Source organism: Phyllobates terribilis, unplaced genomic scaffold (assembly GCF_046119375.1).
Source record: "Phyllobates terribilis strain yellow unplaced genomic scaffold, ASM4611937v1 Scaffold_4__5_contigs__length_816908805, whole genome shotgun sequence".
NCBI lineage: Eukaryota > Metazoa > Chordata > Amphibia > Anura > Dendrobatidae > Phyllobates > Phyllobates terribilis.
This window is the reverse complement of record NW_027362764.1, coordinates 37,784,516-37,801,958: the sequence shown is the minus strand read 5'-3', so window position 1 is coordinate 37,801,958 and position 17,443 is coordinate 37,784,516. Positions and strand designations below refer to the sequence as shown.

Here is a 17,443-nt window from a genome sequence, read left to right as displayed (position 1 = left end):
AGGCAGAAGACAAAGGAAGGAATGTGATAGAGCAGAGAGATGTCAAGTGAGTATATGTGGAAGGACACGTGCGACTTTGCATTGGCCCTTCTTCTAGGTTGATTCTCCAGGGTGTGCGGCCACTTGACATAACATTGCATCAGGAGGTTTAAAAGTAATGGCCTTTGTGTTAAGATTGATAAACATTGGAGCCCAATTATACTTTTTTTTATGCAGATATATGCAAGTTTGTTATCAGTACCATTATTGGATGCTCACTGAAACCTTTGTCAAGGCAGCTTTCTGAGGTTAGCTGGCAGCACATTATGCCCAAGTGCTGGAAATAAGCATGTCCCCAACTAGCTAATCAACCTTCACCAGGATATTAGATATTGGCCAAGAAAAGTGAATTGAAACTGAAAGAAGCCTAACTTTGCTGAGGTATCGGTATACATCTGAACTGTTACTAGACGCAGAGATTATTCTGATGGTCGTAGACGACCAAGCAGAACTACACATTTTATAAAAGACCTTTTAGTGTATTTTAATAATGCGAAAACTGATTCCTAAAATCTTATTTCTACACTGAGATAGTACAAATGGAAGATCGGAACTGTCCGAATCAACACTCACATATATACACACATACACAATCCAGGCAGTATGTAGATATTGATGTAGATGTATCTCAGCACAGGAGTAAGATAATAAATAATAGTGTTCATATTTTTAACCAAAGGACCATTTATAAAAAAAAATCTTCTACTGGGTCTCCCCAAAAGCCTATTAATACGTAGTAATTATTGACACAAATGGAATGAATGCGATTATGTAACGATTGTTGCAAATAAAAAATGAATTCCTACTAGTTAAAATAATGTTTCATTCTAGAATAAGATATTTAATAGCAAACTGTATATACTGTAGTGAGGTATAGGTAATTGTTTAGCAATTAAAACGGTACCTATATTGTCCCAATCTGTTGCTTCTTTGCAAAGAAATCTGTACTTTTATTCATATATAAATTAGACTGCAAGTTCACTGGGTGTTGCAGGTGCACTTGCAGTCCTTGGCTTCTCTTCAATTTTCCAGTTTGATTGACGGCACAAACAGAGGCTGCTGTTTGTAGATAATGTCACACACAACAGCTTCGGTCTCCGCCGCCAACCAAGCAGTAAGGAACAGCGTCGGGTGGGGAGAACTGCACTGGAGCCACAGACTGCAAGTGCACTTGTTACAGTCAGTGCACTTGCAGTCTTATTTTCTTATGGATACAATTTCAGATTTTCTGCACTGGAACAATGGATCGGGACGATATAGGTATCGTTTTTATTGTTGAACAGTGACCTATACATCACTACCTCTGATTGCTCCCTAACAATGCTGCTGGCAAGGTTGACTTTGAAGCGGCCTTCCTATCTAGACCATCTCAATATTTTATGCCATAAATGACTGATAAGTAGGGAGTCCACACGTGGGATCTATCACTTACCAGCAGAATGGGCTCCTGCTCAAGAGAAGAGGAGTTGAGGTGGCTCAAGCATTAGCGCACCTCTCTCCATTGTAGCTTATCGGAGTTTACATAACAGAACAGTAACCCAAACATAAGAAGAAATAAACACAAACACAGATGTAAAATATCAATTGCACATTATAGCTTTTTAATAAACATTCAGACACGTGTCCTGTACTAATAAAATACAACAATAAAAATATACCACAAATACTACAGAATTATTTTACAATATCTACACAAACGTGGAATGCGCTCTACTTACAAGGCGTAAGAAAATACTTTGATACATAAAAAAATGCTGTATGACATATAATGTACTGTACAATGTAAAAAAATACACATTCAAAAGCTACAGGAACCTCTCCGAGGACGAAGGCCACCGACCACGAAAACCCGTGACCGTCCCGAGACGGGACATGACACGCATGAAACAAACAGAGAATAATAAATATTTGAATTAAATTTTCATTTATATTTGCCAATATTTAACCCTGGTAATACACAACAGGTTGCTTAGGTATTCAACGACAATTCTGTTAAAAAAAAAAAATAAGGGAATAAATTAAAATAAAGGAAACTTTTCAAAGTTTCATTGTTGGCAACATTCTTTTTAGAAATATATATTTATGAATTACTTAATTATTTTTAATGATTTCAAGTAAAATAAATCAGATTTTAATTATTGTAGGTTATCTGAAAATTACAATGTTGTGTATTTGAAACTGAATTTCAAATATTTATTGTTAAATGTAAAATTAAAAAATATATATATTTTTAATGATTTCATGAATTATTTTACTTAATTCAGATTAAACAATTTTATATATATATATATATTTTTTGTTCTAAATTAAATATCATTCATGAAATTATTACATTTATATTTTTAAATAATACATTTAAAATGAAATAAAAAATATATACATTTATTTTTAAATGTGTAAGTAAAAAAAAAAATAGTTCATGAATTATTTTAGTTAATTCAGATTTTTTTACATTTCTGAATTATCTAAAATAATGAATGATATAATTCATTTTTTTTTAATTTATACATTTAAAAATATTTAGAAATATTTTAAATTCAGTATATATATATATATATATATATATATATATATATACAAATATACAGTTTCAAATACGATACTTACTTCTAAATATATTTGAAAAAATATTTTTTTACTTATTTCATTATATATACACACATACATACATACATATATATATATATATATATGTGTTTATATAGAGAAATAAGTAAAAAAAAAATCATTATATATGTACATACCGATATATATATATATATATATAATGTGTGTGTGTGTGGTGTGTATATATATATATATATATATATATATATATATATTATATAATTCCTTTTTTTTAAAGGAGAAAGTGAGATTATTGCCATCTACTTTTCATTTAGTAATACTTTTTAAACTTATTTTAATTTTCTTTCACATATTTTCATAATTTCATGCTGTCTAAAAATTACAAATTATTATTTTTTTTAATCTTGTGAATGAAGAAGATATTGATGACTGGAGTATCCGGATATGTCATGACACCTGTTGGTTACAATTTGTAACATATTGACTATTTTCCTTATTTATTTATTTTTTTAAATAAGGTTATATTAATTAAAAAAAAAATAACAACATACTTTAGCTTGGCTATTCCTCAGGATATAAAAGAAGGGATTTATAAATAATTGTAACTTTTTTTTATTGTCTTTTTAAATCTATCCAAAGCACATTGGACCCTGTCCACAATAGCAATTAAAGATAAAACTTCTGCAATTTTTTCCCAAATATTTATAATTTTCTCTTAAAAATTTTTTCAGTCCTTCAAAAAACTTAGGGTATTAAAAACAAATTGAAAAAAAAAAATAAATCACGGTGCGTTGAAGGATGTTTTGTAGCTTTTCAACCAACGGACCTCTGGAATTGGGGTTCACAGAATGGAAATGTTTTTTTTGCAAGTCTTAGGGGACAAAGTCATGAGCTGTGTTCCAGCGTCCCGGGTCTAGCTGGATATGAATTTGCTGATCTTACTTAGTCTTTTCTTATCTCGGTTGCTGTGGGAATGATGATGTTGGTGAGCATGGGAAGGTTTTAGAGGGGACACCCCTTCGTAGTTGTGGCTGGACTCGTTGTGTTGCCTCGTGTATCGCTTGCACTTGCAAGAAGTGACCACGGTGACTTTGTAGGTTCTGGTGGTGCCATCCGCACATTGGAGCTGGATGCGTTGAGTGCGCGTCTTATCGTTGACACATCTCCATTCCTGGGTGCTTCGGCGACTCCAATATTTCAAGCCATAACCTCCTCCAATCCAGTTGGGAAGAATAGGTAGAGGAAGACATTCTCCGGCACAGACAAGCTCCTTTAAGGGTCTTAGGCTGGTACACTGGCCATCGGAAATATACTTGGTGGATCTCAGCTCTCGACACCCAACTTGATGATGACCTACAAAAAGAGCAATGAAAGTAATGGTTAATTACCGGATCAAGGATGGTTTATATGTTGACCTAATGAACAATTCCATTAATGCCTTGGAAAACGTCCTTAAATTGCCCTTCCATGGACCGATGTTCCAGCCCAAAGAACGATCGTGAGCCAATTATGGGAAGGTAAGGAGGACTTTTCATCAGATAGGATCCCTACAGCACAGATTGACTATTCTAAAAAAAATTTTTGGCCTGAAGACCGGTGGCCAATGGCCAATTAGAATTTGTGTCAACATGGCATCTACACCTCTATGGTCTCTTCTACCTCTGTATGTATGAACAGAGAATGGGGCAAATAAAGGGCAATCATCTCATGGATCTGGGCAACTACAGAAGTTGACTTTTTTTGCCGTAGACCCTTGGAAAACAGTATTGAATTACCCTTCCATGGACCGATGTTCCAGCCGTAAAAACAATCATGAGTCAATTATGGGTGGGTAAGGAGGACTTCTCATCAGAAAGGATCCCTACTGTACAGACTGACTATTCGAGAAAAAGGTTTGCCCTGAAGACCAGCGGCCATTGGCCAATGAGTATTGCTGTCAACAAGGCATCTACCCCTCTATGGTGTCTTCTACCTCCGTATGGATGAACAGGGAATGGGGCAAATAAAGGGCAATCATCTCATGGATTTGTGCAACTATAGATGTTGATGACCTTTTTCCCGTAGACAGTAACATTGTTGCAACAATGTAATTTGAGACATACAATAATCAGTGTAACGTAAAGAGAAAATAGATTCTAGAAAATTGTTGGATGCAGCTATTTCCTTTAAATTCATCGCTCTATCATTTGGAGAGTCCTATCAGCTGGAGTTTCCCAAACCCAGAAACAGATTAGGGAGCAGGGATTATACAATTTAGCAGATTTTTCACTTTTCAAATGAATTTTCTACATTTTTCTAGGACTTTTTTTTTGTATTCTTAAATGAAACTCAAGGTGTAAAGTCCATGGCGGTAGGATGTAACACAGCTAGCCGTGCCCTGGGCATGTATCTGCAGGTCTCGGTGGATGTGATGACCAATTACCTCCCACTGACAGACCTCCGAAATCCAGACTTAATTATGTTTGCATGAAACCTGAGACGCAGGTAAAGACGACAACGGGGAAAACGGGCAAGTTGGGAACTGACACGGTCCTTTAAGTGATGAAAGTGATGGCGAGTCCCCGCTGTATAGGGAGCAATCCGCTAAGGACAATAGGTCGCCCCCGCACCTCTCTCCCACTCGTTCGCGCTGTTCCTCGCCACCATCTATACATTTCATAACTCAGGTGAGAAGATGCCAAAACCTTTTTAATTTTTCTTGTTGATGATTAATGATCCATGGAAAGAAGCCAAATTTCATTTGTGTTCATTGCGATCCCAATTCTCCCCTCCCCCTCGTCAGACAGATTCAGGTTGGTGGTAGGCCCCTGGGGGGCGAGCGCTGGGTGCCAGAAAACTCAATAAAACCTCTATATGTTTATATCTGCCAAAGGCCCCGGGGCCCGGGAATAGTCAGCCAGGAAGTGCAAAGAAACGCTGGAGCCAAATCAAAGCCTTTCACGTCTCCAATCATTCCTGACATTTCAGAAGTGTCACAGACAGGTGAGAGTGGAAACAGCTATTACCGCAGCTCCTGACATACACATGTAGCAGAGCCCAGTCTGACACATGTAGCAGAGCCCAGTCTAACAGAGGTAGCAGAGCCCAGTCTGACAGAGGTAGCAGAGCCCAGTCTGACAGAGGTAGCAGAACCCAGTCTGACAGAGGTAGCAGAGCCCAGTCTGACACATGTAGCAGAGCCCAGTCTGACAGAGGTAGCAGAGCCCAGTCTGACAGAGGTAGCAGAGCCCAGTCTGACAGAGGTAGCAGAACCCAGTCTGACAGAGGTAGCAGAACCCAGTCTGACAGAGGTAGCAGAGCCCAGTCTGACAGAGGTAGCAGAACCCAGTCTGACACATGTAGCAGAACCCATTCTGACACAGGTAGCAGAGCCTAGTCTGACAGAGGTAGCAGAACCCAGTCTGACACATGTAGCAGAGCCCAGTCTGACAGAGGTAGCAGAGCCCAGTCTGACAGAGGTAGCAGAACCCAGTCTGACAGAGGTAGCAGAGCCCAGTCTGACAGAGGTAGCAGAGCCCAGTCTGACAGAGGTAGCAGAGCCCAGTCTGACACATGTAGCAGAGCCCAGTCTGACACATGTAGCAGAACCCATTCTGACACATGTAGCAGAGCCCATTCTGACACATGTAGCAGAGCCCAGTCTGACAGAGGTAGCAGAGCCCAGTCTGACAGAGGTAGCAGAGCCCAGTCTGACAGAGGTAGCAGAACCCAGTCTGACATATGTAGCAGAGCCCAGTCTGACAGAGGTAGCAGAACCCAGTCTGACATATGTAGCAGAGCCCAGTCTGACAGAGGTAGCAGAGCCCAGTCTGACAGAGGTAGCAGAGCCCAGTCTGACAGAGGTAGCAGAGCCCAGTCTGACAGAGGTAGCAGAGCCCAGTCTGACAGAGGTAGCAGAGCCCAGTCTGACAGAGGTAGCAGAGCCCAGTCTGACAGAGGTAGCAGAACCCAGTCTGACACATGTAGCAGAGCCCAGTCTGACAGAGGTAGCAGAGCCCAGTCTGACACATGTAGCAGAACCCATTCTGACAGAGGTAGCAGAGCCCAGTCTGACACATGTAGCAGAGCCCAGTCTGACAGAGGTAGCAGAGCCCAGTCTGACAGAGGTAGCAGAGCCCAGTCTGACAGAGGTAGCAGAACCCAGTCTGACACATGTAGCAGAGCCCAGTCTGACAGAGGTAGCAGAACCCAGTCTGACACATGTAGCAGAGCCCAGTCTGACAGAGGTAGCAGAGCCCAGTCTGACACATGTAGCAGAGCCCAGTCTGACAGAGGTAGCAGAGCCCAGTCTGACAGAGGTAGCAGAGCCTAGTCTGACAGAGGTAGCAGAACCCAGTCTGACACATGTAGCAGAGCCCAGTCTGACAGAGGTAGCAGAGCCCAGTCTGACACATGTAGCAGAGCCCAGTCTGACAGAGGTAGCAGAGCCCAGTCTGACAGAGGTAGCAGAACCCAGTCTGACACATGTAGCAGAACCCATTCTGACACAGGTAGCAGAGCCTAGTCTGACAGAGGTAGCAGAACCCAGTCTGACACATGTAGCAGAGCCCAGTCTGACACATGTAGCAGAACCCAGTCTGACAGAGGTAGCAGAACCCAGTCTGACAGAGGTAGCAGAGCCCAGTCTGACAGAGGTAGCAGAACCCAGTCTGACACATGTAGCAGAGCCCAGTCTGACAGAGGTAGCAGAGCCCAGTCTGACAGAGGTAGCAGAGCCCAGTCTGACAGAGGTAGCAGAGCCCAGTCTGACAGAGGTAGCAGAACCCAGTCTGACACATGTAGCAGAGCCCAGTCTGACAGAGGTAGCAGAGCCCAGTCTGACAGAGGTAGCAGAGCCCAGTCTGACAGAGGTAGCAGAGCCCAGTCTGACAGAGGTAGCAGAACCCAGTCTGACAGAGGTAGCAGAACCCAGTCTGACAGAGGTAGCAGAGCCCAGTCTGACAGAGGTAGCAGAACCCAGTCTGACACATGTAGCAGAGCCCAGTCTGACAGAGGTAGCAGAACCCAGTCTGACACATGTAGCAGAGCCCAGTCTGACAGAGGTAGCAGAGCCCAGTCTGACAGAGGTAGCAGAGCCCAGTCTGACAGAGGTAGCAGAACCCAGTCTGACAGAGGTAGCAGAACCCAGTCTGACACATGTAGCAGAGCCCAGTCTGACAGAGGTAGCAGAGCCCAGTCTGACAGAGGTAGCAGAGCCCAGTCTGACAGAGGTAGCAGAGCCCAGTCTGACAGAGGTAGCAGAGCCCAGTCTGACAGAGGTAGCAGAGCCCAGTCTGACAGAGGTAGCAGAGCCCAGTCTGACAGAGGTAGCAGAGCCCAGTCTGACAGAGGTAGCAGAGCCCAGTCTGACACATGTAGCAGAGCCCAGTCTGACACATGTAGCAGAACCCATTCTGACACATGTAGCAGAGCCCATTCTGACACATGTAGCAGAGCCCAGTCTGACAGAGGTAGCAGAGCCCAGTCTGACAGAGGTAGCAGAGCCCAGTCTGACAGAGGTAGCAGAACCCAGTCTGACATATGTAGCAGAGCCCAGTCTGACAGAGGTAGCAGAACCCAGTCTGACATATGTAGCAGAGCCCAGTCTGACAGAGGTAGCAGAGCCCAGTCTGACAGAGGTAGCAGAGCCCAGTCTGACAGAGGTAGCAGAGCCCAGTCTGACAGAGGTAGCAGAACCCAGTCTGACAGAGGTAGCAGAGCCCAGTCTGACAGAGGTAGCAGAGCCCAGTCTGACAGAGGTAGCAGAACCCAGTCTGACACATGTAGCAGAGCCCAGTCTGACAGAGGTAGCAGAGCCCAGTCTGACACATGTAGCAGAACCCATTCTGACACATGTAGCAGAGCCCAGTCTGACAGAGGTAGCAGAGCCCAGTCTGACAGAGGTAGCAGAGCCTAGTCTGACACATGTAGCAGAGCCCAGTCTGACAGAGGTAGCAGAGCCCAGTCTGACACATGTAGCAGAGCCCAGTCTGACAGAGGTAGCAGAGCCCAGTCTGACAGAGGTAGCAGAGCCCAGTCTGACAGAGGTAGCAGAACCCAGTCTGACAGAGGTAGCAGAACCCAGTCTGACATATGTAGCAGAACCCATTCTGACACAGGTAGCAGAGCCTAGTCTGACAGAGGTAGCAGAACCCAGTCTGACACATGTAGCAGAACCCAGTCTGACAGAGGTAGCAGAACCCAGTCTGACAGAGGTAGCAGAACCCAGTCTGACAGAGGTAGCAGAGCCCAGTCTGACAGAGGTAGCAGAACCCAGTCTGACACATGTAGCAGAGCCCAGTCTGACAGAGGTAGCAGAGCCCAGTCTGACAGAGGTAGCAGAGCCCAGTCTGACAGAGGTAGCAGAGCCCAGTCTGACAGAGGTAGCAGAACCCAGTCTGACACATGTAGCAGAGCCCAGTCTGACAGAGGTAGCAGAGCCCAGTCTGACAGAGGTAGCAGAGCCCAGTCTGACAGAGGTAGCAGAGCCCAGTCTGACACATGTAGCAGAGCCCAGTCTGACACATGTAGCAGAGCCCAGTCTGACACATGTAGCAGAACCCATTCTGACACATGTAGCAGAGCCCAGTCTGACACATGTAGCAGAGCCCAGTCTGACAGAGGTAGCAGAGCCCAGTCTGACAGAGGTAGCAGAGCCCAGTCTGACAGAGGTAGCAGAACCCAGTCTGACATATGTAGCAGAGCCCAGTCTGACAGAGGTAGCAGAACCCAGTCTGACATATGTAGCAGAGCCCAGTCTGACAGAGGTAGCAGAGCCCAGTCTGACAGAGGTAGCAGAGCCCAGTCTGACAGAGGTAGCAGAGCCCAGTCTGACAGAGGTAGCAGAACCCAGTCTGACATATGTAGCAGAGCCCAGTCTGACAGAGGTAGCAGAACCCAGTCTGACATATGTAGCAGAGCCCAGTCTGACAGAGGTAGCAGAGCCCAGTCTGACAGAGGTAGCAGAGCCCAGTCTGACAGAGGTAGCAGAACCCAGTCTGACAGAGGTAGCAGAGCCCAGTCTGACAGAGGTAGCAGAGCCCAGTCTGACAGAGGTAGCAGAACCCAGTCTGACAGAGGTAGCAGAACCCAGTCTGACACATGTAGCAGAGCCCAGTCTGACAGAGGTAGCAGAGCCCAGTCTGACACATGTAGCAGAACCCATTCTGACACATGTAGCAGAACCCATTCTGACACATGTAGCAGAGTCCAGTCTGACAGAGGTAGCAGAGCCCAGTCTGACAGAGGTAGCAGAGCCTAGTCTGACAGAGGTAGCAGAACCCAGTCTGACACATGTAGCAGAGCCCAGTCTGACAGAGGTAGCAGAGCCCAGTCTGACACATGTAGCAGAGCCCAGTCTGACACATGTAGCAGAGCCCAGTCTGACAGAGGTAGCAGAGCCCAGTCTGACAGAGGTAGCAGAACCCAGTCTGACAGAGGTAGCAGAACCCAGTCTGACAGAGGTAGCAGAACCCAGTCTGACACATGTAGCAGAACCCATTCTGAGACAGGTAGCAGAGCCTAGTCTGACAGAGGTAGCAGAACCCAGTCTGACACATGTAGCAGAGCCCAGTCTGACAGAGGTAGCAGAACCCAGTCTGACACATGTAGCAGAACCCATTCTGACACAGGTAGCAGAGCCCAGTCTGACAGAGGTAGCAGAACCCAGTCTGACACATGTAGCAGAGCCCAGTCTGACACAGGTAGCAGAATCCAGTCTGACAGAGGTAGCAGAACCCAGTCTGACACATGTAGCAGAGCCCAGTCTGACACATGTAGCAGAACCCAGTCTGACAGAGGTAGCAGAACCCAGTCTGACAGAGGTAGCAGAGCCCAGTCTGACAGAGGTAGCAGAGCCCAGTCTGACACAGGTAGCAGAGCCCAGTCTGACACATGTAGCAGAACCCAGTCTGACAGAGGTAGCAGAACCCAGTCTGACAGAGGTAGCAGAACCCAGTCTGACAGAGGTAGCAGAATCCAGTCTGACAGAGGTAGCAGAATCCAGTCTGACAGAGGTAGCAGAGCCCAGTCTGACACAGGTAGCAGAGCCCAGTCTGACACAGGTAGCAGAGTTCAGTCTGACACAGGAAGCAGAACCCAGTCTGACAGAGGTAGCAGAGCCCAGTCTGACAGAGGTAGCAGAGCCCAGTCTGACAAATGTAGCAGAGCCCAGTCTGACAGAGGTAGCAGAGCCCAGTCTGACAGAGGTAGCAGAGCCCAGTCTGACAGAGGTAGCAGAGCCCAGTCTGTCTGACAGAAGAAGCAGAGCTGGGTCAGATTTAATAGTGCTTAATATATAGTATTGTTAAGTAACACTGATTTAGCAGAGCTGAATTACAGATGTGGCAGAACCAAGTACAACAGATATAGCAGAGCCATGTTTGACAGATGTAGCAGAGCCAGGCCAGGTAGATGTAGCCAGGGCGGTGGAGTAAGTAAGAGAAACCTCGACTCCGACTCCCTCATACACGGCTCATGTTTAAGTGATACATTTACTGCAGCACTGATTCATCTCAGCTAAAAGTCTAGACCCTGAAATCAGGAATAGGACAGACATTTATAGAACATTTCATAACTTTACCAAATACTTATGAAAAAATATTACCCACAAACTGCATTGAACTACTGCACCCAATTTATTATATATTTTAGGAGTTTGAGCCGGTCCATTTTATACCGACTCCAACTCCACCAAAATGGACACTGACTCCGACTCCACAGCCCTGGATGTAGCAGAGCCAAATCAGATTTAACAACGCTTAGTATAAATTTGCTGAGTCTGACATATGTAGCAGAGCGAAATCTGACAAGTCATATTTAACAGAGCTTACTATAGCAGTCCAGTCTGATGTAGCAAGGCTGAATTTGTCAGATGTTTCAGAGTCCAGACCCACAGATATGACAGTACAGAGTCTCAGATCAAGTAACTGGAATCTGAGCAGAGCCGGGTTTTACATGTGTAGCAAAGCTGAGTCTGTCCAGTGTTCTGATTCAGACAGATGTAGCAGAGCCAAGTCAGATTTAAAGGTATTGTCAGGTTAGAACAAGCTAACCAATGGAATTATACATGGTTGCACCAATGGAATTATACATGGTTGCTTCCAGAGTGTTATATGGCCGGACTTTATGGGTCAACAGCACGGACTTTCTCAAAAGTGGGACATTAGGGAGGTATCAAGAAACCTAAAGCATCACTGATAATTAGAAAACTTTCCTCCCAGTGCAGCCCCAGGTAAATAAAATAATGACTGTGCTCTAACTTTATTACTATGGTCTGTATCTCCAGTCTTCACCATATTAAAGATCTCTGATTGCTGCAATGAATTAAAAAAAAGAATATATAATGTGCTAGACCAGGTGCAGAGCTTGGGACAGCGCTCTCCTAATGAGCTCTGCTGCTATATTTTCATTCATTGACAACAAGCAGACATCTTGACATCTATGAGGAAATGAACCACAAAGTATATTACAAAGTAGTAGAACTTTTTTTATACAGTAATTTCGTTTCACAATGGAAAATGTCTGAAAAAAGTCAGCTCTGCTACATGGAGGATGAGTGGAGACAAGCATGACTTCCAGACATGGAGCGCATGTAACAAGAGACATGAACCTTTCCTCTGTCATCTGTTACATTGTAACATCTTTTGATAACATTATATTTATTGTGTCCATGTAAAGAAAGATTTACATAGGACTGCAATTATCAATTAAAGAGTCCCTTGACAAGAGGATTTCTAGTTTATGTAAATCTTTCTCACAGACTTGGTGTTTTAATTCATCTACAAGTTCACAATCTATGCTTCTAAAGAGCCTGGACACATGCTGTCTGCACTGAAACATTGTAACGAACAAGACAGAAGAGAACATTGAGCTTCTGACGGAGGATTGTCCGGACTGGATTGTGTTGGATACATTATATCTGGCTGTAAATGAGACTATTCATATTTACTAACAACAAGCAGAGATCTATTATAAGAAGGTAGTTAAACACTCAGCACATTGGAACATTGCAGAACTTTTTATGATACTTTTTATTATAGCCCTTTAACTACTTGGTTCTGCATAGTGCATCATGACAGCGCCACAGGTCCGGCGCAATCCGGCTCTGCCACCTGGTACTATACCATTATACTGATGGTAAAGGTGTTAGACACATGGCCCGCGCTTCCATCCCATGCAGATGATGGAGCACATGGGATATTCTTATATTACTTTATACTGAAAGGTAGTTGGTGAACTAAATATATCACTTCCAGTGATGTCACTGCACCACAAGATGATATCACTAGTCCCACTGCACCAGGTGATGACATCATTAGTCCCACTGAACCAGGCAATGCACTAGTCCCACTGAACAAGGCAATGCACTAGTCCCACTGAAGCAGACGATGACATCACTAGTCCCACTGAACCAGGCGATGACATCACTAGTCCCATTGCACCAGGGAATGACATCACTAGTCCCACTACTCCAGGTAATGACATCACTAGTCCCACTGCACGAGGCAATGCACTAGTCCCACTGACCCAGGCGATGACATCACTAGTCCCACTGAACCAGGCGATGACATCACTAGTCCCACTGAACCAGGGAATGACATCACTAGTCCCACTACTCTAGGTAATGACATCACTAGTCCCACTGACCCAGGCAATGCACTAGTCTAACTGACCCAGGCGATGACATCACTAGTCCCACTGACCCAGGCGATGACATCACTAGTCCCACTGACCCAGGCGATGACATCACTAGTCCCATTGCACCAGGTGATGACATCACTAGTCTCACTACTCCAGGTTAATGACATCACTAGTTCCACTACATTTCTAAAGACATTATATTAAGCTATAAATGCCAAATTCAAGATTTCTTGTTTGTAATTATTTGGGCCCCTCAGATCCCGACCTCTTAATATCCATCCCGATGTTACAGTTAATGGCTGATAACATAGAACACTAGCATAGCCTGTTTGACAAAACAAAAAGAAATACCATTTTGAGAAGGCTCCATCCTGCCCTTTACTACCATCATAGAAGACACAATACTTGTTCCTCGTCTGTCTCTTTCTATATCCGACCTCTGGTCTGTGCTCAGATGGAAATATACAGAGTAATAACCTGCAGTTCTGTGTGTGATCACTGAGAGACATGCAATGACAGACAGCTCTGTTGTAGCTGGTACCATAGGCATGTACAGGAGCAAACTCAGCCCTGCTACATCAGGCCATTTCAGCACTGCTGAATCTGTAAAGCGCCTTTCTGTGAGTCTGGGAGGCTCAGTACTGCAGTACCCTGCTATCCAGGCTCTGCTACATCTAGCAAGTTCAGCTCTGCTGCATCTGGCATTGTCAGCTCTGCTGCACGGGTTCAGCTCTGCTGCATCTGGCATTGTCAGCTCTGCTGCATGGGTTCAGCTCTGCTGCATCTGGCATTGTCAGCTCTGCTGCATGGGTTCAGCTCTGCTGCATCTGGCATTGTCAGCTCTGCTGCACGGGTTCAGCTCTGCTGCATGGGTTCAGCTCTGCTGCATGGGTTCAGCTCTGCTGCATCTGGCATTGTCAGCTCTGCAGCATGGGTTCATCTCTGCTGCATCTGGCATTGTCAGCTCTGCTGCACGGGTTCAGCTCTGCTGCATGGGTTCAGCTCTGCTGCATCTGGCATTGTCAGCTCTGCAGCATGGGTTCAGCTCTGCTGCATCTGGCATTGTCAGCTCTGCTGCACGGGTTCAGCTCTGCTGCATCTGGCATTGTCAGCTCTGCTGCGTGGGTTCAGCTCTGCTGCATCTGGCATTGTTAGCTCTGCTGCACGGGTTCAGCTCTGCTGCATGGGTTCAGGTCTGCTGCGTCTGACATTGTCAGCTCTGCTGCATTGGTTGAGCTCAGCTGCATCTGCATTTGGAAAGCTCTGCTTTTCTGCATTTGGAAAACTATTTTTTTTTTGCAGAAAAGCAGAGCTGAACACATGTAGCTGAGCTGATAATGCCAGATGAAACATAGCTGAACTTGCTAGATGTAGCAGAGCTACCCACTTCTATTCTGCTGCACTATGTGGTTCTGCTTGGCACAAACTCAGTTCTTTTACACTTTTGTAACTTAGCTCTGCTACATCTACAAAGCTCAAACCTGCTGCACATGGCAAACTCCACTGCTCTGCTGTGTTGCTCCTGAGAAGTTTAACTCTTCATGTGACAAACTTAGCTCTTCTAAATATAGGAAGGCATCATCTGCTCTGCTTCATCCAGATAGTTGTAAAAGGCTCAATGCCACAAACTGAGTTTTACAGTCCTTGGGTAATTTAGCTCTGCTACATCTGGAAAGCTCTGACACATTGCTTCTGGCAACTCATCTAAAGTGCATCAGGTCATGTTACAAACTCAGTTCTGCTACATATGCACAGCTCAGAATCTGCATTTAATTATATTTACTGAGCTTTATGTATAACAAACTCAGGAGTATTGCGCCTGGGTAATTTGCCTCTGCTACATCGGGGAAGCTCTGATCTGCTGCATTTGACAAACTCATCTCTACAACATCCGGCTGATTCTGCTCAGCTGCATCTGAGGAATACAACTCTTTGCATGCGACAAACTCAGTTTTGCTGCCTCTGGCCATCTCAGCTCTGCTGTACATAGAAATCTTAGCCTTGTCCCATCTAACAGACTCGGCTCTGCTACATCGGTGCAGGTTTTACAGCCCTTAGTACCTGCAACATGATCCACACCAGCAGTTTTCCCATATCCTGGGACCGGGGTGTCAGGGTTATGTTCCTATTGTGTGATTTTTCTATGGGCCGGAGAAGTCAGTGGGAAATCTCTGCTCATTGTCATATAAATGTGTGCGGAGGGTAATATTATATAGTGCATGGGGGGAGGGGAGACATTGTGTGGGGGGATATGACTGGAGGGTACAATGCACTCACATGACAGCCCAATCATAGGATCAACCCTGCAATCACTACATCTCCATATAGGCAATGCAGCAGGATAAAAAGTAATTAATCGCATATAGATGTAGCAGAGCTGAATTTGTCATCAGGCTGTATGGTCTTTGAATTGTGCAGTCCTATGTAAAAACATGTATATCACATTATCACCATGTGTCGTGCCCGTGGCAAACTCAACTCTCTTATTTTTTGCATAGGACTGCAGGTAAACCTACTACAAGAAGAGTTCTTACAAATTCAGCTCTGCTACATATGCACTGTTTTGCTATGATATTTCCACATGATATAACAGGGTCGTCCCGTTGTGAACTGCTATTTAAGCAGTTGTATCATGCAACAATAAATGGAATTGCTCCTTTAGGTGGGAGCTTACATGTGCTAGATTTACCCTTCCAAAGTAGATCTCTCCCTTCCAAATTAATGGCTGATGCTAATAATATATATATATATATATATATATATATATATATATATATATATAGTAGGGAATTGCAATTTATGCAGTTTTCTTACATATTCTTCAAAAATTGGGCAACTCCCTTCCCTATGGGAATTGGACCCTTAGGTGGGAACGTACTTGTACTAGGTTTATCCATCCCACTGTAGAGGACCCCTCCTCAGAGCTAATTCTGGCACTATATATATTAGGGGATTGCTATTTAAGCAGTTGTATCATGCTAAAAAAATGGAATTGCTCCGTTAGGCGGGAGCTTACCTCTGCTAGATTTACCCATCCCCAAAGTAGAGGACCCTCCTTCTCAATTAACGGGCGATTCCAATAATACATGTATATATTAGGGGATTGCTATTTATGCACTTTTCTTATATATTCTGCTATCATTGGGCAGCCCCCTCCCTATGGGTACTGGAATTGCTCCTTCCATCCCCAAAGTAGAGGACCCCCTCCTTATTCCCAATTAATGGGCAATTCTAATACATTATATATATATATAAGAGATTGCTATTCATGCAGTTTCCTCATATATTCTGCAGCCATTGCGCAGCCCCCTTCCTATGGGTATTGGAATTATTCCTTTAGGTGGGATCTCCTCTGTACTAGGTTTATCCATCCCACAGTAGAGGACCCCCCTCCTCCTCAGAGCTAATCCTGATCATAGATATGTATTAGGGAATTGCTATTCATGCAGTTTTCTCATATATTCTGCAGCCATTGCGCAGCCCCCTTCCTATGGGTATTGGAATTATTCCTTTAGGTGGGGTCTTCTCTGTACTAGGTTTATCCATCCCACAGTAGAGGACCCCCCTCCTCCTCAGAGTTAATCCTGTTCATGTATTTTAGGGAATTGCTATTCATGCACTTTCCATTTTTTTCTATGGAAAGGAGGCAAATATTAAGCAGAGTTGTTCCCCCTTTCCGGCTAATGTGAAATACCCCCTGAGAATGTCTGGCATGCTGGGAGTTGCAGTCCCCCGTGACTTACTTGTCCTGTCCAGGGTGGGGGTCGCAGGGTGGCGGCCCCCGTTCCTCGCCTGGTTGATGGCGCTGCTGTTGGCGCCGGGCACCAGCCGCTTATCCACATGGGAGTACAGGATCTCCGTGGCGTCGTTCTTAAAGGACTGGCAGCTCTTAAAGAGGCAGCAGAGCAGGTAGAGGAGGCAGCAGTGGAGGCTGGGGAGGACCATGGTGAGGCTGCTGCTTGCGCTGTGAACCGCTCCTGTGTGGACGAGGCCTTATATACCTTCTGCAGGGCTGGAGACTGGGAGGGATCACAAGGAAATGGGAGGAAGCTGCAGAGTCACAGCCCAGACAGGACCGATGTAGCAGAGCTGAGGCTGGATGGGGGCCAGGACTCTGAGGGTTAATGTGCAGCTTCATCTGCAGTCCCATGTCACCTCTCCCAGGAGATGTCCCCAACTCTGCAAATGTTTGGTCCCAGGTATTAGAGGGTCCCTG

The 17,443-nt window shown here is 44.9% G+C and overlaps 1 protein-coding gene across 1 annotated transcript; it reads right to left on the bottom strand.

The window, feature by feature from the left end:
- Window positions 1-2,071: 2,071 nt before the first annotated feature.
- On the bottom strand, window positions 2,072-17,232 carry SOSTDC1 (sclerostin domain containing 1). Its single transcript, XM_073677267.1, has 2 exons — window positions 16,971-17,232; window positions 2,072-3,960 (listed from the first exon to the last, which is right to left on the bottom strand). Exons 1-2 carry the CDS (start codon window positions 17,170-17,172, stop codon window positions 3,521-3,523), a joined length of 642 nt encoding a protein of 213 aa, XP_073533368.1. The 5' UTR covers window positions 17,173-17,232; the 3' UTR covers window positions 2,072-3,520.
- Between the last annotated feature and the right edge of the window lie 211 nt (window positions 17,233-17,443).

Excerpts from the sequence above, each read along its gene's own strand:
- SOSTDC1 (XM_073677267.1), bottom strand. The coding sequence starts at position 17,172 with ATGGTCCTCCCCAGCCTCCACTGCTGCCTCCTCTACCTGCTCTGCTGC. Across the intron at positions 3,961-16,970 it reads CCCCACCCTGGACAGGACAA|GTCATCATCAAGTTGGGTGT; the intron begins GTAAGTCACGGG and ends CTCTTTTTGTAG.